Genomic DNA, 22,500 nt, shown 5'->3' on the forward strand with positions numbered 1-22,500 from the left:
CACGGCGGGAAACCCTGATTGTTGTTCTTTCTCCGTCTCAGATGCCCTGAACACCAGGAACAGGCAGGTGATCTGTACCACGCTGAAGGTTCTGCAGCACCTCGTGGTGTCGGGAGAGATGGTGGGAGAAGCTCTGGTGCCGTACTACAGACAGATCCTGCCCATCCTCAACTTGTTCAAGAACATGAACAGTGAGTTTAACACAATACAGCACACCAGTGAACACAAACAGCACACAATACAACGATATAACACAACATGACGCAAGACACACAAGCATACTAAAATCATACAGCACAACGACGCACTGCAGCCCAATATAACACAACACACTACAGTAATGTAGAGATCACGTGAAAACACAGTGCAGCAAAAACACAACACAACACAGGCACACAGTAATATAACACAATCAAAGCGTGTTTTATAACAGAACAACAGAAAAATTCAGCACACAACACATGACTGTACACAACACAACACACACATGACTGTACACAACACACACATGACTGTATACAACACACACATGACTGTACACAACACACACATGACTGTATACAACACACACATGACTGTACACAACACAACACACACATGACTGTACACAACACAACACACACATGACTGTACACAACACACACATGACTGTATACAACACACACATGACTGTACACAACACAACACACACATGACTGTACACAACACAGCTTACAACATAACACAGAATAACACATATTACAGCACAACGCATTGTGAATCCACGGAGGTGCTGTCACACTCACCGTGCCACTTTGGGGAGGTCATTATAGGTACACACACACACACACACACACACACACACACACACACTTCACCGCATGAATCAGTACCCAATTTGACTCATTTGGCTTTGTATTTCAGTGGCACTAAAGGTGTGTATGTGTGTGTGTGTGTGTGTGTGTGTGTGTGTGTGTGTGTGTGTGTGTGTGTAGCCCTTTGAGGGGAACAAATGTCTCCAAAGTGAGAGTAATTTGTGACAATTTGGAGATTTGGCTGGTCCTCATGAAGCAAAATTTGTTTTGACATGCAGGTGGAAAACTAAAGGAGCCATAATATCTCTGCGTAATGAGGATTTATTGTTCAGAGTAAGACAAGTGCTTTTATAACCCACTTAAAATGTTTACAGTTTTATAATAACAATAATAACAATAATAATTAAGGGTCCAAGCACATGGTATATCTCCCAAGGAAATTCGATGGCAATACGTAAAGCCATTCCTGAGTTATTTCCGCACTTCCTGTTTGGTGACCTCACGACCAGATTTACAGACAAACTGCCGAATATCAGAAATCCAAGAAATGAGTTTTGTTCAGCTTGATCCGTCCATGCGGTGGTTCCATTAGGCAAAGTTTTAAGGAGAAGAAGCTAAAAACTTTTGTTCAAAATAAAAATGGCCGACTTCCTTTGTGTTTAGCAAATAACAAATTTGTTCCATCCAGATCGCATCAAGCGCCTTCCAGGCAATCAACAGTACGAAGAATCATGATTTGATGTGTGATTCGGAAGTGAAGTGTGTTTTACTGATTCGTGGATTATAGCACCTCCTAGAGGTGAATTTAGACTGAACTTTTTCAAGTCCTTTAGTCCTAGTCCACTCATGTACAAAGTTTGGTCTGACTACGTCACATCGTTGTTGAGATATGTCCTCACTTCCTGTTTGGTGACATCTCTGTCAAATTTGCTCGGCCGTCATATTAAAAAAACGGAGCCTTTTTGTTCAGGACCGGTCTCCGGATCTCCTGATCTTCCAAACGTAGCGGTTATTGGACAAAATGTGTGGGAGAAGAAGTGGGAAAAAATTCAAAATGCCCGATTTCCTGTTTCACGTACCAAAACGTTGTTAGTTCCTGAGAATGAAAAATCTTGATTTGCTATTGAGCGCTTCAAATGTGATGAGCGTTCATATGAACTGTGAGTTCTATAACACCCAGAGGGGAATTTCAACAAAACCTCAGGTTCAGGTCCTTTTGTCATCCAATGATGTCTGCATGTAGTGATGATCGGACAATATTTGTAAGAAAAGAAGAAAAAAAATAATACACACATACACACACAAAATGTGTTTGTGTGTGTGTGCATAACTGCACTAAAGGATTTAATTATCTTTTCTGTTGACTTTAAGACACTTTTATAATATAGCAATAATAAGCATAACACTTTGTGTGTGTGCATTGTAATAATACACACACACACACACACACACACACACACACACACACACACACAGCCATTTTTCATTATGAAACATATAAATAGATTTCTGTTCCATTTAGACAGAAAAAAATGTCAGTCCAAGTAATAACTTAAATTTAAATGATGAAAATACAAATGGAGAAATAAATGTACAGAAATAAACGTACTGCAGCAAATCTATGAACATTAGTCATGTACTGCTACCATTTTTTTATCTGTTCAATATATTCATTTATTCGTCTTCAGTAAGTTCTAGGAATACCGTGAGCGAGGCAGGAACACACACACACACACACACACACACACACACACACACACACACACACACACACACACACACACTCGGACCTGGGATAATTCAGCGTAGCCGTTCCACCTGCTAGCATGTGTTTAGGAGATGGGAGGAAACCAGAGATCCCACATGAACACTTTGATTTCAGATCTTTCAGCAACAGTTGGATAATTGACGATGACATTAACTCTGTCATGATTGGATTTGATCTGATACGACACAATAGGCAACGATTGGATATTTGACAGCACCACTGAATCTGATATGATCCAATTTTGATTATAATTGATTATAATTGATTATAATTGATTATAATTGATTTATGATGGTTGCCTTGATTCATTTTTTCATGGCAGTTTAAATCAGCGCGTCATTCCAAATCGTCCGATCTATATGGCAGCATCAGATTGTGAAGAATTATTTTAAGTTTTCCTCCTTACCGTTAACACTGCAGCTCCATTCAGCTTGTTATTGCTAATAAAATGTTTTTTTTTTCTTTTCTACCTTGGATTCATGCATTGTTGAATGTTTTGAAAAAGGAAGTAAATATTCCGGGGTGTTTTAATGGAGATTATGGAAATGGCTTCAGCTGCTTGAGATGTTGTGACTGAAATGATGCCGTCTCCAAGCCCCTGACATCTCCGCTTCACAGTTCCAAGCCAGCAGCAGTTTGGTGAACTAATTTCCTGGCCTGTTTTGCAGTGGAAAAGCAGAATGGGGATTAGACAGATTAGACAGATTAGACACTGGCTCTGAAAGCAGCATGACCACTTGTTTTATATTGTTTTATTTTTTTTGAAAAAGCCAAAAGATGTTAGTTACCTGCTGTGGAAATATACAAATAGAAATAGATTGTGATAGAGGACTGTGTGTGTGTGTGTGTGTGTGTGTGTGTGTGTGTGTGTGTGTGTGTGTGTGTGTCTGCCATATGTCTTACTCAGGGGTGTTACTCCAATCTGGCCACCCGCAAGGCACACTCTAACTCTCTCTCACTTTCTCTCAATCTTCACACACCCTCACACACACACCCTCTCACACACACACACACACACACACACACACACACACACACACACACACACACACACACACACACACACACACTTACTTAACCCTATGATTATTCTCAACACAATAATCAAAAGAAAGCTTTTGGCATGCTCAGTTTTTTTACACACCCCTTTGCATGTTGAATCGCAATCACTCTCTCACACACACTCACACACACTCACACACACACACACACACTCACACACACACACACACACACACACACACACACACACACACACACACGCACACACACACACAGATATTTTCTCTTATGTCTCAGCACACTTCACAGCAGGTATTAATGTCCCCCCAACACACACACACACATTAACCCTCAAACAAGTAGGAAAAAGAAGCGATGTGTAGTTTGTGTGTGTGTGTGTGTGTCTGTGTGTGTGTGTGTGTGTGTGTGTGTGTGTGTACACAATGTGTATTCTCAGCAGGTGGGTGGCACCTAGCCAATCAGATTTGAGCAGGGGCTCCTGGGCTTCACCTAAGTAGCACCTACAAATTACGCACTCACACACACACACAGACACACAGACACACACACACACACACACACACACACACACACACACACACACACAAATTTACAGACATGCTTATATACAGCTGCCCTCATGCACCAACACACACACTTCTATTAACACTCACACACTTGCACATGCTCATACATATGCACAACGTTTGCATTTATACACACATCTACATTCATATCCACACACACACACACACACACACACACACACACACACACACACACACACCACCATCACCATATTCACATTCATCATAAACACACACTCACTACTTCATTTATCTCAAACCCCCATGATGCCCTCCTTCGGTTTTCTTTTTGTCCCCTATTTCACCCACCAACTTGACCTTCTCTCTCTCTCTCTCTCTCTCTCTCTCTCTCTCTCTCTCTCTCTAATCGAAAGCTATTCTAACTGTCATAATGGCATAATTCATTAGTCCTCTTAATTAATTCTGCTCTCAGTGAGATTACCCGCCCTGTAATTGATGCATTAGAGGGAATTTCACGTCATGGTGTAGAATTCACGCTGGCCTCAGTTCACACGCCGTCACACTGCAGTTACACACCGAGCGCTCCGAGAGCTCGCACTACGCCCGCAAACTCCACACCGGCACATCACGCCACGCCACATCACGCCACGCCACATTTACTCCCCACGTATCCTGCGCTCTTCACTCTATATGTTCTCCCGCTTGTACGTGCATCACTTCTGAGATCGTCGTTAGCGTGATATCTGAAGAACGTTTCCATATTTTCATGTGAGTTTTTTTAGATTTATTCCCCCTTTGCTGTTATAATGCGCTCCCCTCTTCTGGACAGGATTTCCACTAGATTTTGGCATCGTTTGTCTGGAAAACACGGACACTAGAGACTCGTTGTGTAACTGTTAAACGAACACCTCCTTCCAGAACACGTCGCTGTCTCGATGATTACACGCTTTTCTTTTCTTAAATACAGTAACAACCTTTTCAAAAAGGTATTTGTGTTTATTAGTTAGATTCTGGAGAACATCCACCATGTCAGTGTACAGCTGTTACTCTAAACGAAACGCTAACATATTCGAGCTCCTGCTCTCCTGTCAGAGCTGCTGTTATTCAAGATGAATCATGAGCTTCTGACCAATCAGGTTTGAGAACTCAGCAGCGCTGGGGTGTAATCGTGTTTGAAATATGTATGTGGAGGGAAAAAAATCGAATCAAGTGCAAAGGGAAGGTCACTGGATCATCGGTCCCTCGATGTTGACACAAAATCTGTGACTAGACCCGTCACTGTAGACAAGGGTCATACTGTGCCTTTATGTCGTTTTGTGTGTGTGTGTGGGAGAGAGAGGGGGGGGGATGAGAGAGAGAGAGAGGGAGAGAGAGAGGGGGGGAGAGTGAAAGAGAGAGGGGGGAGAGAGAGGGAGAGAGAGAGTGAAAGAGAGAGAGGGGGGAGGGTGAGAGAGAGGGAGAGAGAGAGAGTGAAAGAGAGAGGGGGAATGAGAGAGAGGGGGGGGGAGGGGGGGAGTGAGAAGGAAAGAGAGAGAGAGTGAAAGAGAGAGGGGGAGAGAGAGGGAGAGAGAGAGTGAAAGAGAGAGGGGGGAGAGGGGGGGAGTGAGAGAGGGAGAGAGAGAGAGTGAAAGAGAGAGGGGGAATGAGAGAGAGGGGGGGGGAGAGGGGGGGAGTGAGAAGGAAAGAGAGAGAGAGTGAAAGAGAGAGGGGGAGAGAGAGGGAGAGAGAGAGTGAAAGAGAGAGGGGGGAGAGGGGGGGAGTGAGAGAGGGAGAGAGAGAGAGAGTGAAAGAGAGAGGGGGGAGAGAGAGGGAGAGAGAGAGAGAGAGAGAGCATGAGAGAGAGGGAGGGAGGGGGGGAGAGAGAGAGAGCGTGAGAGAGAGGGAGGGGGAGGGTGAGAGGGAGGGAGAGAGAGAGAGCGTGAGAGAGAGGGAGGGAGGGTGAGAGAGAGGGAGAGAGAGAGAGCGTGAGAGAGAGGGAGGGAGGGGGGGAGTGAAAGAGAGAGGGGGGAGAGGGGGGGAGTGAGAGAGGGAGAGAGAGAGTGAAAGAGAGAGGGGGAATGAGAGAGAGGGGGGGAGTGAGAAGGAAAGAGAGAGAGAGTGAAAGAGAGAGGGGTAGAGAGAGGGAGAGAGAGAGTGAAAGAGAGAGGGGGGAGAGGGGGGGAGTGAGAGAGGGAGAGAGAGAGAGAGTGAAAGAGAGAGGGGGGAGAGAGAGGGAGGGAGGGGGGGAGAGAGAGAGAGCGTGAGAGAGAGGGAGGGAGGGGGGAGAGAGAGAGAGCGTGAGAGAGAGGGAGGGGGAGGGTGAGAGGGAGGGGGAGGGTGAGAGGGAGGGAGAGAGAGAGAGCGTGAGAGAGAGGGAGAGAGGATATGAAAGTGGAAACACGAGAGAGAAGCAGAGAGTGTGATTTAGGGATCGATGGCTGTGTCGCTGACTCGGTTGGCTTGTCAGATAAATAATTCAGCAAGGTGTCAGTGTAAGTCGTGTAACACCTCGACCCCGGGTCATCCCTGAGTGTGTGTGTGTGTGTGTGAGGAGAGAGTGAGAAACTTCTGTAGCATGTTCAGTGTTTTACTCTAGCACGTGTGTGTTTCTGTGTGTGTGTGTGTGTGTGTGTGTGTGTGTGTGTGTGTGTGTGTGTGTGTGTGTGCACGCAAATGTCATCTCTGCTGTCCTGCCTCGCTCTCGCACTCTCTCTCTCTCTCTCTCTCTCTCTCTCTCTCTGTCTCTCTGTCTCTCTGTCTCCAGTTGTACTTCTCTTATTTTTGTTCTCTGTATCTCTCTACTTCTCTCTTTTTGTCTCTTCATCTTCCTCTATCTGTCTCTGTCTGTCTGCGAACCGCCCCCCCCCCCCTTTCTCTACATCCCTCTATCCCTTTCTCCCTTCCTGTCTCTCTCTCTTCCACTCCCTCTTCCATCTCTGTCTCTCTCTCTTTCTCTCAGAATGGATAGCTGCATTGCTCCTGCAGTACTCATCGGTCAATGGTGACAGAGCCATCTAACCCTGCACTGCTGACTGGCACAATTGCTCTGCCTGACTGCCGCACATGCACAAACACACACACACACACACACACACACACACACACACACACACACACACACACACACACACACACACACACATAGGCCAGACCGTCTCCTGTTTACACGAAACCAGTATGCTATTCCAGTTTCCAGTTCCACATGCTGCACATCTGTGTGTGTGTGTGTGTGTGTGTGTGTGTGTGTGTGTGTATGTGTGTGTGTGTGTGTTTGTACATGTATGTGTTGTAGTCAGGCAGAGGTAAATAGAAGCCTGTTACAGATGTGTGCATGCGTGTGTGTGTGTGTGTGTGTGTGTGTGTGTGTGTGTGTGTGTGTGTGTGTGTGTGCGTGTGTGTGTGTGCACGAATAATGCTCCCTGTGATTCTCTACGTCAGCATATTTAATTTCTCCTTTACCAATTGAGCCACACACACACACACACACACACACACACACACACACACAGAGAGAGAGAGAAACAATATATAGGTTGCTCAGTGGTGTTCAGTTCAGTGTGCAGTGTGGTGGTTGTGTGTGTTGGTTCTTGGTGTGAATGTTACATACTACAGCCAATCTTAAATCTCACTGACACCATCATCCATCCATCCTCCATCCATCCATCCTCCATCCATCTAAACATCCATCCATCCATCCTCCATCCATCTAAACATCCATCCATCTAAACATCCATCTAAACATCCATCCATCTAAACATCCATCCATCCTCCATCCATCTAAACATCCATCCATCCATCCTCCATCCATCTAAACATCCATCCATCTAAACATCCATCCATCCTCCATCCATCTATCTAAACATCCATCCATCCATCCTCCATCCATCCATCCTCCATCCATCTAAACATCCATCCATCCTCCATCCATCCATCTAAACATCCATCCATCCATCCTCCATCCATCCATCTAAACATCCATCCATTGCTACACATAAGAGCAGTTGTGCGTGTAGTTTATTGGGGTGAATGTTAAATTATACAACAGACAACATTATAATTCCTTAAAACCAGCCTCCATCCATCCATCCATCAATCTATCCATCAGTGTATATAAGAACAGACACAATTTTTACCTCACTCTCTGTCACTTTCCTAACACAGCTGTGGATGGATGGATGAATGAATGAATCTTCTATACTATTTGAATAGTTAATCTTCTAAGCATCAAAAGTAAAGTTCTTTTAAGCCCGGCGTACCTCCAAAAGAATGAAAAAGAAGAATGTTTTGGGTTTTTTTAAAGACAGTAATAATGTACATATTCTATCTGTATTTCTTTCCCTCTCTGCCTTCTTCATTCCCCTGTGTTCGCGGTCGAACTGAAAGACCAAAACGAGGCTAAAGACACAATGGTTCAGTAGCGTAGAGATTGGTTCCGCTCGAACACACCCCTGTTGACTCAGAAAAAAGCAGGTCGGTTAATTAGCTGATTCTTTGGATCAAGTGTGTTCGAGCAGGAAAAACAAGACATGCAGTGCAGGAACCGTCAGAACCCAGCCGAGGAACCACTGGAGTAGAGTGCTCCTGACTAACAGAATAACCTAATAGGATCTTTCTCAGATCTGCATGAAGCAGTCAACAGTAGTTAGCTATTTTATCAACAAAATAACTAAGAAGCATTGAGAAATGGTCCATTATTTCATTATCCCAAACCACTCATGTTTATGCCTTTTTAAATTAATATTAAATGTACTCATGTACTTCTTTTCAGAAAGTTCCACAAATTAGGTTTGAGGTCTCAAGTCACTTTACAGCAACAGATTTATTTGGGAGGTTTTATGTTTAAAAATCACAATGATGCTCTTCTGCTTGATTTTCTTCTTGATTTTGATTCAAAAATAGTCTAACAATCATTTATAAAGTCCAGTCTCGAGACACTTACTGTGTCGCTTTGGACTTGTCTCTGGCTTATTGGAATTTATACTTGGACTTGACCCAGTCTTGGCATTGGTATCTTCCTAAATATCGCTAAAGATGGTCTTGGCTTTGACTGAGAGTTGGTAGAAAGAAGAAATTCCTATTTCTAGCCTAATCACTGGTGCACTGCACATGAAGTAAGGGCAAGGATAAAGAAAATGATTTGATGTTATTTTTTTAATCTTGGCCTTGACTCCGTCTTGATTCAATCTCGGCTAGTCTTGGTCTTGGACTTGACGGTGGTAGTCTTGATTACAGAACTAGTGTGTCACGTGTTCACACAGCAGAGGCTGTTGGGATTGGTTCGTCTGTCAACCGCATTAAGAATAAACTCAAGCTTTTGACGTCAGGAAAGAAAGTGATTGCATGGAAATCCTGTTTTACCTGAAACAGTGGTTAAAGGTCAAGCAAAGAGAAATCATGTCATCCAACACTGCAGACATAATCCTACTCAATACTGGTTGGGAAATACCCAGTGTTTCCCGTTTAGGTCCCAGCTGATGCTACAAATTTAGCTGTATTTTTTGAGGAATTGGAGATTTCAGCTAAAAGAAAATAGTTCAAAAACAGCTCGGTTAGCCTTTTATGGTATTTCAGAGTAACCACAAACTTGTGATTACTGACATGGGTATGTCAGTGTATTAGCCGTCCAACACCATGACCTCCATGACCAGCCAAAGTCAAAACTGTGTGGAAATATAGGCACAAATGTAAGCAAAGCTTTGTTTTAATAAATCCCACACTGTGTTGAAAAGTTCATACACACCGTTGATAAATGAGGACACAGGAATCAGATATATTAAAATCCAATAACACTTTAATCTGATTATGATCGATTAAAGTGTTGCTCTCAAGACAGACTCCGTGCATCATGGTATGGAATCCACAAGGTCTTGGAAGCATTCCTTTGAGATTCTGCTCGACATGATTGCATCACACAGTTGCTTCAGATTCGTCAGCTGCGCTTTCTTCCATTCTACCCCATGCCAAGGTCTTCGATTGGATCCAGATTTGGTGACCGGGGAGGCCATTTGAAGTACACTGAACTCACTGTCATGTTCATGGAACCAGTTTGAGATGGATGTGAGTGAGCATAAAGGGATGCACGTGGTCAGCAGGATGGGCGGTGGCATTCAATCGATGCTCTATTGGTACGAAGAGGCCCAGTGTGTGCTCAGAAAGCATTCCCCACACCATGACACCACCAGCAGCAGCCTGAACAGTTGAATTCATGCTGTTGGTGTGTCTAGCATCAGCATCTTGAAGTAGAAATCGAGATTTTTCTTTTTTCAATCTTCAAGTGGCTAGTTTCAGTGAGGCTGTAGCCTCAGGTTTCTGTTCTTCTCTTTGCTGTTGTAGCTCATTCATCTCAAGGTTGTATGGATTGTGTGCTCCGAGATGCTGTTCTGCTGACCACGACTGTAAGGGATAAAATCCTGTGGAGGCCTTAATTAATTCCTGTGCTTGTAAAATCCCCCCTATAGTTACACACATATACACCATTGAATACTGTCAGAACCGGAGCAGGAAGTCTGCATGTCTGTGTGACGTGTCATTTCCCTCCTACAGAGTTCACAAACAGCTGGACATCAGCGAGCATTAGAGCAGTAGAGAAAGTAGAGAAAAGTGACAGGCAGAGTGAAGGAGAGAGAGAGAGAGAGCGAGAGAGAGAGAGAGATAAAGAGAGGTTAAATGACGTGAACGTGTGAAGCAAAGCTCATGAAGATTTAAGTGTTGTAGAGGGTAAAAGAAGTGAGATGCTTCTCCCCACTGCTTTTGTGGTTTCACACCTCACCACGCGCATTAGTGACAATTAATCTGCTCAGTTAATAAGCATCAAGAACGCCATGCACACTCATATACTGTACACACACACACACACACACACACACACACACACACACACACATGCACACATCCTCGGAGTAGTGTTTAGCTTCCTTTATGTGGCTGTGTGTCTCTGTGTGTGTGTGTCTGTGTGTGTGCGTGTGTCTGTGTGTGTGCGTGTGTCTGTGTGTGTGCATGTGTCTGTGTGTGTGTGTGTGTGTGTGTGTGTGTGTGTGTGTGTGTGTGTGTGTGTGTGTGTCTGTGTGTGTGTCTGTGTGTGTGTGTGTGTCTGTGTGTGTGTGCAGTGCTGATGTCACTCAGAGGATTTCCATTTAACACACACTGAGTGCTTGAGGAGGTTCAGACACACCAGATCGCATTTTTCAAAGATTTATTTATTTGTCAAAGTGGAATTTATTCAGTTTATTCCCTTTGTGAATACAGTAGAGAGCCCAAATTTGGGCTGCTGGCCCGAGGCTGCCCCTGTCTCGTAGAGGCCAAGCAAACAGACCATCCTGAAAATCCTGTTTTCTCACAAGGAGAGAATCAGGACGTTCCTTATTAGCATTACAAATGGAAAGGTGTTACAGTTCAGGTTGAATTTTGAGAAAGCCGAAGCGTGAAATGCCAGTTACTCTCACATCTCGCTCATCAGTGACTATCAGTGACTAACGCAGGTCAAGCTCAGAGCACATCGCAACGTACATTTCGTCAAATGATCAAACAAACACACACTTTCTATCTGGAAAATTGTCATAATGCAATAAAACAGCAAAACGCATCAATTTGTCAGTTTGTTCCTTTGAGACAAATCTCTACACTGGCAGCAGACCAGAGATGATAAGCAAAGCAAAATCCTGGCCAATTACACAGTAAGTGATCAGATAAATGTAGAGAGGACGAGAGAAACGTGTCCGTGGAGGAAGACAGACAGAAAAATGTGCCCAAAGACAGAAAAAGATTTTTTAAAAGAGAGACATGTCTGTAGAGAAGGAGAGACAGAAAAAACTGTAATAGAGCAGAGAGTAAAACCTGTTCAGAGAGAGAGAGAGAGAGAGAGAGAGAGAGAGAGAGATGGACAGAGAGACAGGTAGAGACAAAGACACACAGAGAGAGAGAGAGAGAGAGAGAGAGAGACTGAAAAACCTGCTGAGAGAGAACAAGAGATATGAAAAAACATGCAGAGGAGGAGGGAGAAAAAGCTTGTTAACGGAGAGAAAGAATGACAGAAAAACTTAACAGAGGAGGAAAGACAGGAAAACCTATTAATAGATGAGCGGCTGAAAAACCTGGGACAAAAAAAGAAAAATAAAAACATGTCCACAGAGGAGGATAGATAGAGAAACCTGGTCAGAGAGAGAAAAACAAAAACTTTATTAAGAACAATGAGAGCGAGAGAGTGAGGGAGGAGGAGAGAAAAAAAGCTGTTAACAGAGAGAAAGAGTGACAGAAAAACCTGTTAGGGGAGAAGAGATAGAAAAACTTGTTAACAGAGGAGGAAAGACAGAAAAAAACATTCATAGAAAGAAAGACATGTCCATAGTGAAGGATAGACAGACAAACCTGGTCAGAGAGAGAAAAAGAAAAAAGAGAGAGAGAGAGAGAGAGAGAGAGAGAGAGAGAGAGAGGGTGTTAATAAAGAGAGTGACAGAAAAAAAGTCACAGGAAAGACCTGTTCAGAGAGAAAAAGAGAAAGAAACACCTTTTATTAGAAGAAGTCTTTATTTGTCACATATTCATTACAGCACAGTGAAAGTCTTTTCTTCACATATCCCGGCTTGTTAGGACGTTGGAGGAGGAGAAGAGAGAAGAACCTGGTCAGAGAGAAAGAAAAATAATAACAAAGAGAGACAGAAAAACCTGGCCATAGAGCGGACAAGAGAGTTGGATATCCATGTTAGTGAGTGGAGTTAAGGGTTCGAATCCTGCCTCCATCCTGCGTGCAGAGAGTTCGCGTGTTCTCCTCGTGCTTCGGGGGTTTCCTCCGGGTTCTCCAGTTTCCTCCCACACAGTTCAAAGACATGCGCTGTAGGCTGATTGGCATTTCCAAATTGTGTGTAGTGTGAGTGTGTGTGCAGTTGTGCCCTGTGATGGGTCGGCACCATGTCCAGGGTGTCCCCCGCCTTGTGCCCCGAGTCCCCTTGTGTCAGATAAACGGTATGAAAAATGGGTGGACGGATGGACAGATGGATGGATGTATGGACTGATGGACAGTGTTAACACAGCAGAGACGTTGGACGTGAGGAGAGCGTCAGTGCTTCAGTACATGGGCTGTGAGCTGTATGTAATCTGTTATACCACTGTTGAATTCTGATTGGTCAGAAGGTGTTGTTTAATTTTCTGTAACAGCAGCCCGGACAGTAGTGCAGCTGCATATCAAAGCTCAGGTTTACAGCAATGTGATCGTTTTAATACGCGAGTCTTTCTACAGCACAGCTCATTTATGGGGACTCGTACTGCATAGCTGATGCTCCTCATAATTTAACACTAATAATAAATGGCTTAAAAACGTTTTGTTATTTAACAAACAGATAAAAATGGCAGGCGTCCCCGGTGTCAGCACTGTGTAACGGCGGTATCAGGGGAATTCTTTGCGGTTTGTGGTTTATCGGAAACATGACAGATTTTTGGATCAGTCATTTATACAGCAGCTGGAAGTGATGACAAGAACTAACTTACTTTTTGTGAATGTTCCACAATATTAAATGTAACTATAAACAGATAAAAATGATGATCTGTCATTCTTTACTCAATTTTTGTTGTCAAATTGCTGTAAGAGGAAGAAAACACTCTGACCCCTGATTATTTTCCTGTAACACACACCCTGTTGTGTTGTATTCCTCACTCATTGTACGTAACGTGACTATACACACGTACAGTAGAAACACATTTTTAATAATGTGTAGATGTCAACTGGACAATATGTTCATCCTAAATGATGAGCATATTCCTTATTGACTAATAAATAAGTCATATATTGTTATTTTATTGATTTAAATGCTTTTTTTATTTAAAAAAAAAAAAAGAGGAAAGAAAAGCGAGAGTGAATGCAATTAATTAAAACAGGGATTTAGGAAAAAGAGCACGAGGAAGTCAGTGTGGCTATAGCGCTAACCTACGCTCTGTGTGTGTGTGCGTGTGTCCGTGTGTGTGTGTGTGTGTGTGTGTGTGTGTGTGTGTGTGCATGTGTGCGTGTGTGTGTGTGTGTGTGTGTTTGCGTGCGTGCGTGTGTGTGTGTGTGTCAGGAGCGACTTTATCAGTGAGGTGGAGAGGTGCTGGGAGGTTAATAAAGCTTGCTGACCTTTCCTCCATTAGCACACACAGACACACAGTACACACTCACGCCATCCCTGCACTCTTTCAGTAAAACACACATGGCCCTCTTCACTTGCTGGACGTTCTTAAATGAAGGATTTGAATAATTAATCTGGAGTATTTCTCGCACACTTCTTTGTTAGTGATGGCAGAAAGGTTTTCTTCTTCAGAAGCAAGACCGTTTTCCAAATCACAACATGTCTGCGTTAGCGTCTGTCCGGCTTTAATCTCTACTCAAATCACTGAGTAAACTAAACAGTTCCCTCACTAGTCTCTAATCTTTTCTCTCTTGATGTAAGTAAAACATCTGGGAGAAACTAGAAAATCCTGAAGACTTAAAAAACGTACTACGTGTTTACAAAGCACGGTCGCTGGAGACTCCTTCCAAAAACACCACCGTAGATTATGGCCAGTGTCCGGAAAAGAAATCCCTGACTTTTCCTCTGCTTTTCTTTTCTTTCAGATTGTTGTGTGTTGGGGTGTGTTGGGCTCTGTAGTTGTGTGTTGGTGTGTTGGGCTCTGTAGTTGTGTGCTTGTGTGTTGGGCTCTGTAGTTGTGTGTTGGTGTGTGTTGGGCTCTGTAGTTGTGTGTTGAGGTGTGTTGGGCTCTGTAGTTGTGTGCTTGTGTGTTGGGCTCTGTAGTTGTGTGTTTGTGTGTTGGGCTCTGTAGTTGTGTGTTGGTGTGTGTTGGGCTCTGTAGTTGTGTGTTGGTGTGTGTTGGGCTCTGTAGTTGTGTGTTGGTGTGTGTTGGGCTCTGTAGTTGTGTGTTGGTGTGTGTTGGGCTCTGTAGTTGTGTGTTGGTGTGTTGGGCTCTGTAGTTGTGTGTTGGTGTGTGTTGGGCTCTGTAGTTGTGTGTTGGGGTATGTGCTTGGCTCTGTAGTTGTGTGTTGGTGTGTTGGGCTCTGTAGTTGTGTGTTGGTGTGTGTTGGGCTCTGTAGTTGTGTGTTTGTGTGTTGGGCTCTGTAGTTGTGTGTTTGTGTGTTGGGCTCTGTAGTTGTGTGTTGGTGTGTGTTGGGCTCTGTAGTTGTGTGTTGGGGTGTGTTGGGCTCTGTAGTTGTGTGTTTGTGTGTTGGGCTCTGTAGTTGTGTGTTGGTGTGTGTTGGGCTCTGTAGTTGTGTGTTGGTGTGTAGTAGAGCTGAGCTATGCTGAGCTGTTTTAAGCATGCATGCTGCTCTATAATGGTTGTGTATCAGAGTTTTGCTCATGCAGTGTGCAGGTTTCACTCATAATCACACACACAGTCATATACCACATTGCTCCTCCCCCTTCGCTGTATAATGGATTGTTTACCAGCACAATAAAGAAAAGCTTACTAATACTCATTTTTGCATAATGAAACAATGTGTTTATCAGCATATGTTGTTCCTAATGAACCAGGCTGCGTCAACATATGCACAATAGCTTATTGTAGAGAAGGCTTGATAATTCATACCGTTAGAGCCTTGGAGGACTAAGCTGCTTTTGACCCGATAAGCTCATTAAAATTCCCCATTAGTTACTAACTCACTAGCGCTGTAACAAGACCTCACACACTTATACAAACGGGGGTGTTGGGGGGGGAGGTTGGACAGAGAAGACGGGGAAAGTGGAGGGAGGAAGATGGCAGACTTAGAAACAGATGAATAAGACTGAAAAGACAAAGCGAGATAAAGAAAGCAGTGTGTGTGAGTGCGCAGGAGAGAAATGGATGGAGGCAGTGGGGGAGAGAGAGAAAAGAGGGAGAGATGCTAAATTAGCTCTGTCCGATTCTGAGAGCTTTTCTTGTGAAGGCTAAACTGAGGGCAACGGGGAGTGGGGCCTGATATGTCAGAATTCCAGAGCCAACCAATCCCTCATCCTACACACACGCACACACACATACACGGCATCCAATTGTAGTCAGGCTGACACGAGGTTCGCTTCCTCCGCCAGACTGTATCTCTGACGTGTGTGAAAATTTATAACAGTGTCAGTGAAAAGCTCCCTATTCTCTTTTTTTCTTCTCTGTTTCATCCTCTGTTTCCTCGCTGCTAAATAACTACAACTCCCACTGCACTGCCAACAAATTACAACTGTTAGTACACCTACAATTGCACTGCAATAGCCAGAGTTGGGGACTTAAAGTTGTATCAGTATTTATGCAGAGAAACTTACTCGTATTCAGAGTCGGGTTACGCACGTACTGAAGCCCCGCCCTGGTTATTTAAATCGCCTACATGTTCAGTATTTCAGGCCTCCGAAGTTGCCAGGTTTCTCTCGAGTAGAAGCCGTCGAGACAGAGAAAGCATGTAGACCACCTGCACTTTCCTTTAAGCCTGAACAAATCTGGGGATAGAAAATACGGACTGAAGAAGCAGATCCAAATGTTTTCTTCTCCGGCGAACATTAACATGTAATGTAACATTATGACAGAAGATGAGAAGCCTTGAAATAAACATCTACTAGAAGCTTAGTCATTTCCAATATCGTGTTTCATGAATAATCCGAGCCCCGTGTTACTGTGCATTTTATAAAATAGCACTTGATCCAGCACATCCTGTTATTTTACATTTCATTTTTATTCCTCCGCCACTGAGCAGGGGAGGCATCGGGGAGGCATCATGTTTTCAGGTTGTACATCTGTCTGTCCATCCGTCTGTCTGTCCGTCTGTCTGTCTGTCCGTCTGTCTGTCTGTCCGTCCGTCCAAGATCCTCGTGCCATGTTTCAAGAACAAGTGGCTGCATGTTTTTAGGATTTGTGTGACGATTCATATGAAGATGTTACTTACACCTTCATTTTGCCATCCATTCATGAGTGTGTGTCCTTTCTGGTCAACTTTAATACCTAACAGCACCTTTAATCGCATAGTTCACTTTATGTGCAAAACTATAAAGGTGCGTGGTCACAAACCTGCCAGTGCAGAAGTGTAAACCAGGCCTTACACACTGCTGACTATCAGTAACTCCCCCACACGCTGCTAATAACCAGAAAAAACCCAACACAGTGCTTAGAAAACTGTGTATTCCAACTCAGTATTAAAAAGTATTTTTTTTCCCCAAAAGTTGTAAATATTGAGTGTTGACAATTTACTGTATTAAATTAGGAATAATCTGCAGAACTCCTGTACTTGTTTGACAGCAGTGGTGTGGTTTTATTGAAGCAGAAGAGAAACCCTGCTGGGAGTTCGGCATTCAAAATGGTTTAATTAGTAAAACTCAGGAGTGAGATTTATGAACATCACTGCCTTCTTCTCAGGGATGCCTTAAGCTCGTGACAAAACCAGCGTCAGAATTTCGGTTATTAAACTATGGAGTAGATATAAAAGAAGGATGGCTGGATGGAGTAAATGTGAAGGTGAGACGGAATGAAGTCTCTCGGCTGAGAAATATATTCGGAGCAGAGTTCATCTAATATAAACTAGGTGACGGTTGTTGTTTAATGAAAACTATTATTTAAGTAATTGTGAAATGCTGAAATCCCAAACTGAGTCTACTGAGCTGCAAAAATGCTGTATAATGCATGCTGACGTTTTCAGTATCACTTTACTTTTAACTAAATACAATTTCCCACTGGCTTTATCCTTTAATACAGAGACATTCTGAATTTAAAACATAATGCATGCTTGCTTCAGTTCTCTCCTATCAGCGGTTGTCGTGGTCCAGTCATGTTTTGAAACTTAATTAACACAAACTTAAATAATACGAGGTTATTTTCAAGTAAATAAACACAAAAGTTATCGCAGTTAAGTGCTATTATACCGCAGCATTGATGAATGCTTGGTTCTGATTGGTCAGAAGATGTTGATTAATATTCTAAAACAGCAGCTCAGACAGTAGTTCCAGCTGCAAGGTATATACTGAGTGTTTTGGCTTAGGGGTTAGCACGTTTGCCTCGCACCTCCGGTGTTGGGAGTTCGAACCCCGCCTCTGCCATGCATGCACGGAGTTTGTCTGTTCTCCCCGTGCTCTCATGGGTTTCCTCAGGGTACTGTGGTTTCCTCCAACAGTCCAAAGACATACACTGTAGGCTGATGGGCATTTCCGAATTGTCCATCGTGTGTGAATGTGTGTGCAGTTGTGCCCTGTGATGGATTGGCTCCCCGTCCAGGGTGTCCCTCGCCTTGTGCCCCGAGTCCCCTGGGAATGGCTCCAGGCTCCCTGTGACCCTGTGTAGGATACGTGGTATTAGAAAATGGGTGAATGGATGTTGACGTTTTCTATAAGGAGATTTATTTAACACATATGGAAGGAGTCTCCAGTATCAGACACACACATACACACACATCATATATGTGGGCTTGGTTGTTGTTAGGTGCATCAGTGGAGTTCCTCTTTGTCTCTTAGGCTTTAGCAGTAGGAGTTTCTCAGCTCTTCTCTACAGGTATTAACGATAATGGTTCATTTTCCAGCCACTTTGGATAAGACAGGAGATTTTGCCAAAATAGCATTCTGCAGTAGCCTTAAATTATTCACAATGATTAGTCTCTCTCTTCTCTCTCACTCTCTATCTCTCTTCGGGTGTGGGTGATTGATGAGATTGATGTGATATTTATTTGGATCGTGTTCCTCATCCATCGGGCCCATGGTGTCATCAATCATGCCCGTCTGGCTCTGAGCTGCCATGCTATTTACGAGCTGCTTTACACTGCAGAGCAGCTTCCAATTTACACGCCACTGCAAATCAAACACCAAGCCCTAGCCTCTCTGCAGCCCCAGAGACTAGCACACTAGCGTTCTAGCACACTAGCACGCTCACTTGCTAACGCATAAGCACATTGCTGCCAGTCACAGTATAACTGGCTGCAGAAAGTTATGCATATTAACACCTTGATCACAGCTGTAGGATATACACTCACCGTCCACTTTATTAGGAATACCTGTACACCGAAACTGTTGAAGTTGAAGACTGGAAAAAGTCCAGATGTTTTTTTTCTAATCTTCAACTGTTCAGTGTGTGTGAGTCTTTGCCCATGATAGTTTGATGTGAGCATTAACTGAAGCTCTTGACCTGTATCTGCCTGATTGTTTTGCCTTGTGCTGCTGCCACATGATTGGCTAATTAGATAACTGCATGAAATGTACAAGTGTACAGGTGTTCCTAATAAAATGGACAGGGAGTGTATAAAAGCTATAACCTATGAACTCTATACCATTTGAAGTTCCAGTAGTGTCGGCAAACTGAAGACGCTCGAGATTGTTTTTGGATGAGAGTAGAGGCTTTTTTCTTGAACCCCTTGTGGCGATGTCGATGACTTCAGATTGTAGTTTTGGAGACTTTCTGACCCCAAGACACAACTAACTTCTGCAGTTCTCCAGCTGTGATCCTTGGAGATTTTTTGTCCACTCGAACCGTCCTCTTCACAGTGCGTTGAGACGATATAGACACACGTCCAATTCCAGGTCGATTCATAACATTTCCAGTGGACTGGAACTTCTTAATTATTGCCCTGATGGCGGAAATGGACATTTTCAATGCTTGTGTTATTTTCTTATAGACACGCCCCATTGTGTGAAGCTCAACAACCTTTTGCTGCACATCACAGCTACATTCCTCGCTCTTACCCATTGTTATGAACGACTAAGGGAATTATGTGTTACCTCATATTTATACCCCTGTGAAACAGGAAGTCATGGTTGAACAATTTCCTGTTCCTGGTCACCCAGGTGTACTAAACAAAATGTAAAAATATCAATGGGAATACACTTCAAATACATTTTTCCTCATATGAATTCATAGGGGTGCCAATAATTGTTGCACACTGATATTTAACAAAGAATGTTTTTTTATAAACCTGTGTTAGCAATTGTTTGATATCCATGACAGCAGGGTATTTTTGTGGATTTTTGAAACAAAAGATGAAAATGGTAAACAATAAGGACAATTTTTCACAGCCTTCTTTGATCATATTTACCAAGGGTGCCAATATTAGTGGAGGGCATTGTGTGTGTGTGTGTGTGTGTGTGTGTGTGTGTGTGTGTGTGTGTGTGTGTGTGTGTGTGTGTGTGTGTCCCCTCCACTAATATTGGCACCCTTGGTAAATATAAGTGCATATATATATATATATATATATATATATATATATATATATATATATATATATATATATATATATATATAAACTCTAGCACACTAGCTCCCTGTAGTATAAATATCAGCCTAAACCCACTATGGTGTTACTGGTTCTGTAAATTTAGGTGTATTTCATTGAGGGGAGATTGATGCTCTGAGCAGCAGCAGTCTGAAGCTCCACTGATCTGAAGCTGCCTGAAGGCAACATGGAGCTGAGGTGTCTAGCGTGTGATTCTAAAGCTCAAGTAATAAACTATTTGCTGCTCCTGCAGGCAGAGGTGAAAATAAATAAATAAATAAATAGATAAATAAATAAATAAATAAATAAATCTGTGCGTTGAGATTACTTTGGCCAGAGCATGTAGCAATATTTAAATATAGAAAACAATTATACAGCAGATTTATTCCTGTTTGTTCCTGTTTTATTCTGATGAGTATGTGAGGAATGTTGAAATTGAAATGATAAAGTGAAGTTCATCAATCTAGAGGGAATAAAGTTATTCGCAGATTGTTCATTTAGTATTTACACAAGTTTGGTAATCACGGAAATATAGTTAGCTCAAAAAAAAAGTTAAAGAGTTTCTGAGATTGTTTAAAGGTATGTACGAGGAACAGCGATGTATTTTTCATTGTGGTTTGTTATGAACAGAAACTTTATTTTTCTGTTCCTGGTCCAGCGATCCACGCCATCTCTTTAGTTGGACACCAGTTCGAACGAAATTAAAGAAAGGTCAGTAGCATTCTTTACATACGGCCAGGTCATGTGGCCGTCATCCGCCCTCTTCGTGTGAACATTCGCTGATGGTTCACCTTTTCATGCTTCTGCATAAAGTGAAGGAAGTTTTCTTTGAACGTGACGCTGATGATTACCAGGTTGATTGCCAACTATTTTACATTTCAAACAAGAAAAAAGTTTTCGACACCGGCTCCGAGTTTGAAAAACACGAGGTCAATAGAGAGGTTAAGCGTGCTATTGAAACTGCCAAACTGAAATATAAGAACAAGACTGAGCAAACATTTGTTCGGGGGACCTCCATACAGCCTGGCAGGGTCTTAAGAACACGGCAGCAGTTAATATAGCTCCCACCGCTCGTAAACACATTCAGGTTTCAGTTAGCTGTCCAACATCTCTTCCAAATGACCTCAGTTGTTTTTACACCAGATCTGAGACAGATAATAGCACTCAAGTGAAACAGTCATTTCTACTCTGAACCCTGGTGATCTTCCCTCACCACAAGTACAGAGGAGGTGGTGCGAGCTCTTAATAAGACCAAAGTTAAATCTGCACCTGGGCCGGATAATGTCCGTCGCCGAACCTTCAAACACGGTGCGGAGCAGTTAGGGGGTGTGTTTCAGACTCGGTTACAGAACTCCTTGGCTAGTGGTGGAGTCCCTCAGCTGTGGAAACATTCCAGTTATTCCAATACCAAAAAAGAGCTGCATTAAAACCTTAAACGATCTGAGGCCCGGTGCTCTCACCTCTCTTGTGATGAAGGAAATGGAGAGGATTATTAAAAATGATATCGCTAAAGTAACCGACTCACAGTCAGGCAGAGGGGTCGATGATGCAAAGGTGTTTATCTCAGACCTTGTTCATAAGCTCCTTGAGTCTTCTAATACCACAGGCAGATTTTTGCCAGATTTTTCTTCAGCATTCAATACCCTACAGCCTCACGTTCCTGCTGAGAAGCTCATCAGTCGTTTTCATTTGGAGGACCAGCTGATTTTTTGGATGATTGACTCAGATAGGGTCTCAGAGAGTGCGGATCAGCATCATCATTTCTGACCGTCTGTACTGTATACTTCAGCTGGTTCTCCTCAGGGCTGTGTTCTTTCCCCTCTGCTCTTCAGTCTGTATGCTGATGATTGCAGATTCACACAATCTAACAGTCATCTGATGAAGTTTGCTGATGACACCGTCTTAGTGTCTCTGCTTACAGGCCCTTCACAGCAGTATGGCCCAGCTCTTCAGGAATTAGTCGAGCGGTGTGAAAAATACTGTTTGGAACTAAACGTGAACAAGACTAAAGAGATGGTAGTAACCCTTTCTAATAAGCAGAGGCAGATGGCTTCGACAGTCACTACAGTTATTCATGGAAGCCCGTAGAGATTGTTGAAGAGTGCAGATACCTGGGCAACATTTTTGACAATTTGCTGAAATTTACTTCCAGCACGGTGGAGATACGCAGGAAATACCAGCAGCGGCAGTGCCTTTTAAGGAAGCTCAATTCCTGTGTGGTTACTAAGAACATCCTTCCTATGTTCT

At 43.2% G+C, this 22,500-nt stretch overlaps 1 protein-coding gene across 1 annotated transcript in view; it reads left to right on the forward strand.

Moving 5' to 3' along the window:
• pacrg (PARK2 co-regulated) overlaps positions 1 to 22,500 on the forward strand; it is a 114,741-nt gene that overhangs the window by 66,232 nt on the left and 26,009 nt on the right. Inside the window, exon 4 of the mRNA XM_017475448.3 lies at positions 42 to 191. Within this exon, the coding sequence (XP_017330937.1) occupies positions 42 to 191 (150 nt within the window). The remainder of the gene's footprint in view (positions 1 to 41; positions 192 to 22,500) is intronic.

The sequence above is a fragment of the Ictalurus punctatus genome, chromosome 9, assembly GCF_001660625.3.
Source record: "Ictalurus punctatus breed USDA103 chromosome 9, Coco_2.0, whole genome shotgun sequence".
In the NCBI taxonomy this organism is placed as follows: domain Eukaryota; kingdom Metazoa; phylum Chordata; class Actinopteri; order Siluriformes; family Ictaluridae; genus Ictalurus; species Ictalurus punctatus.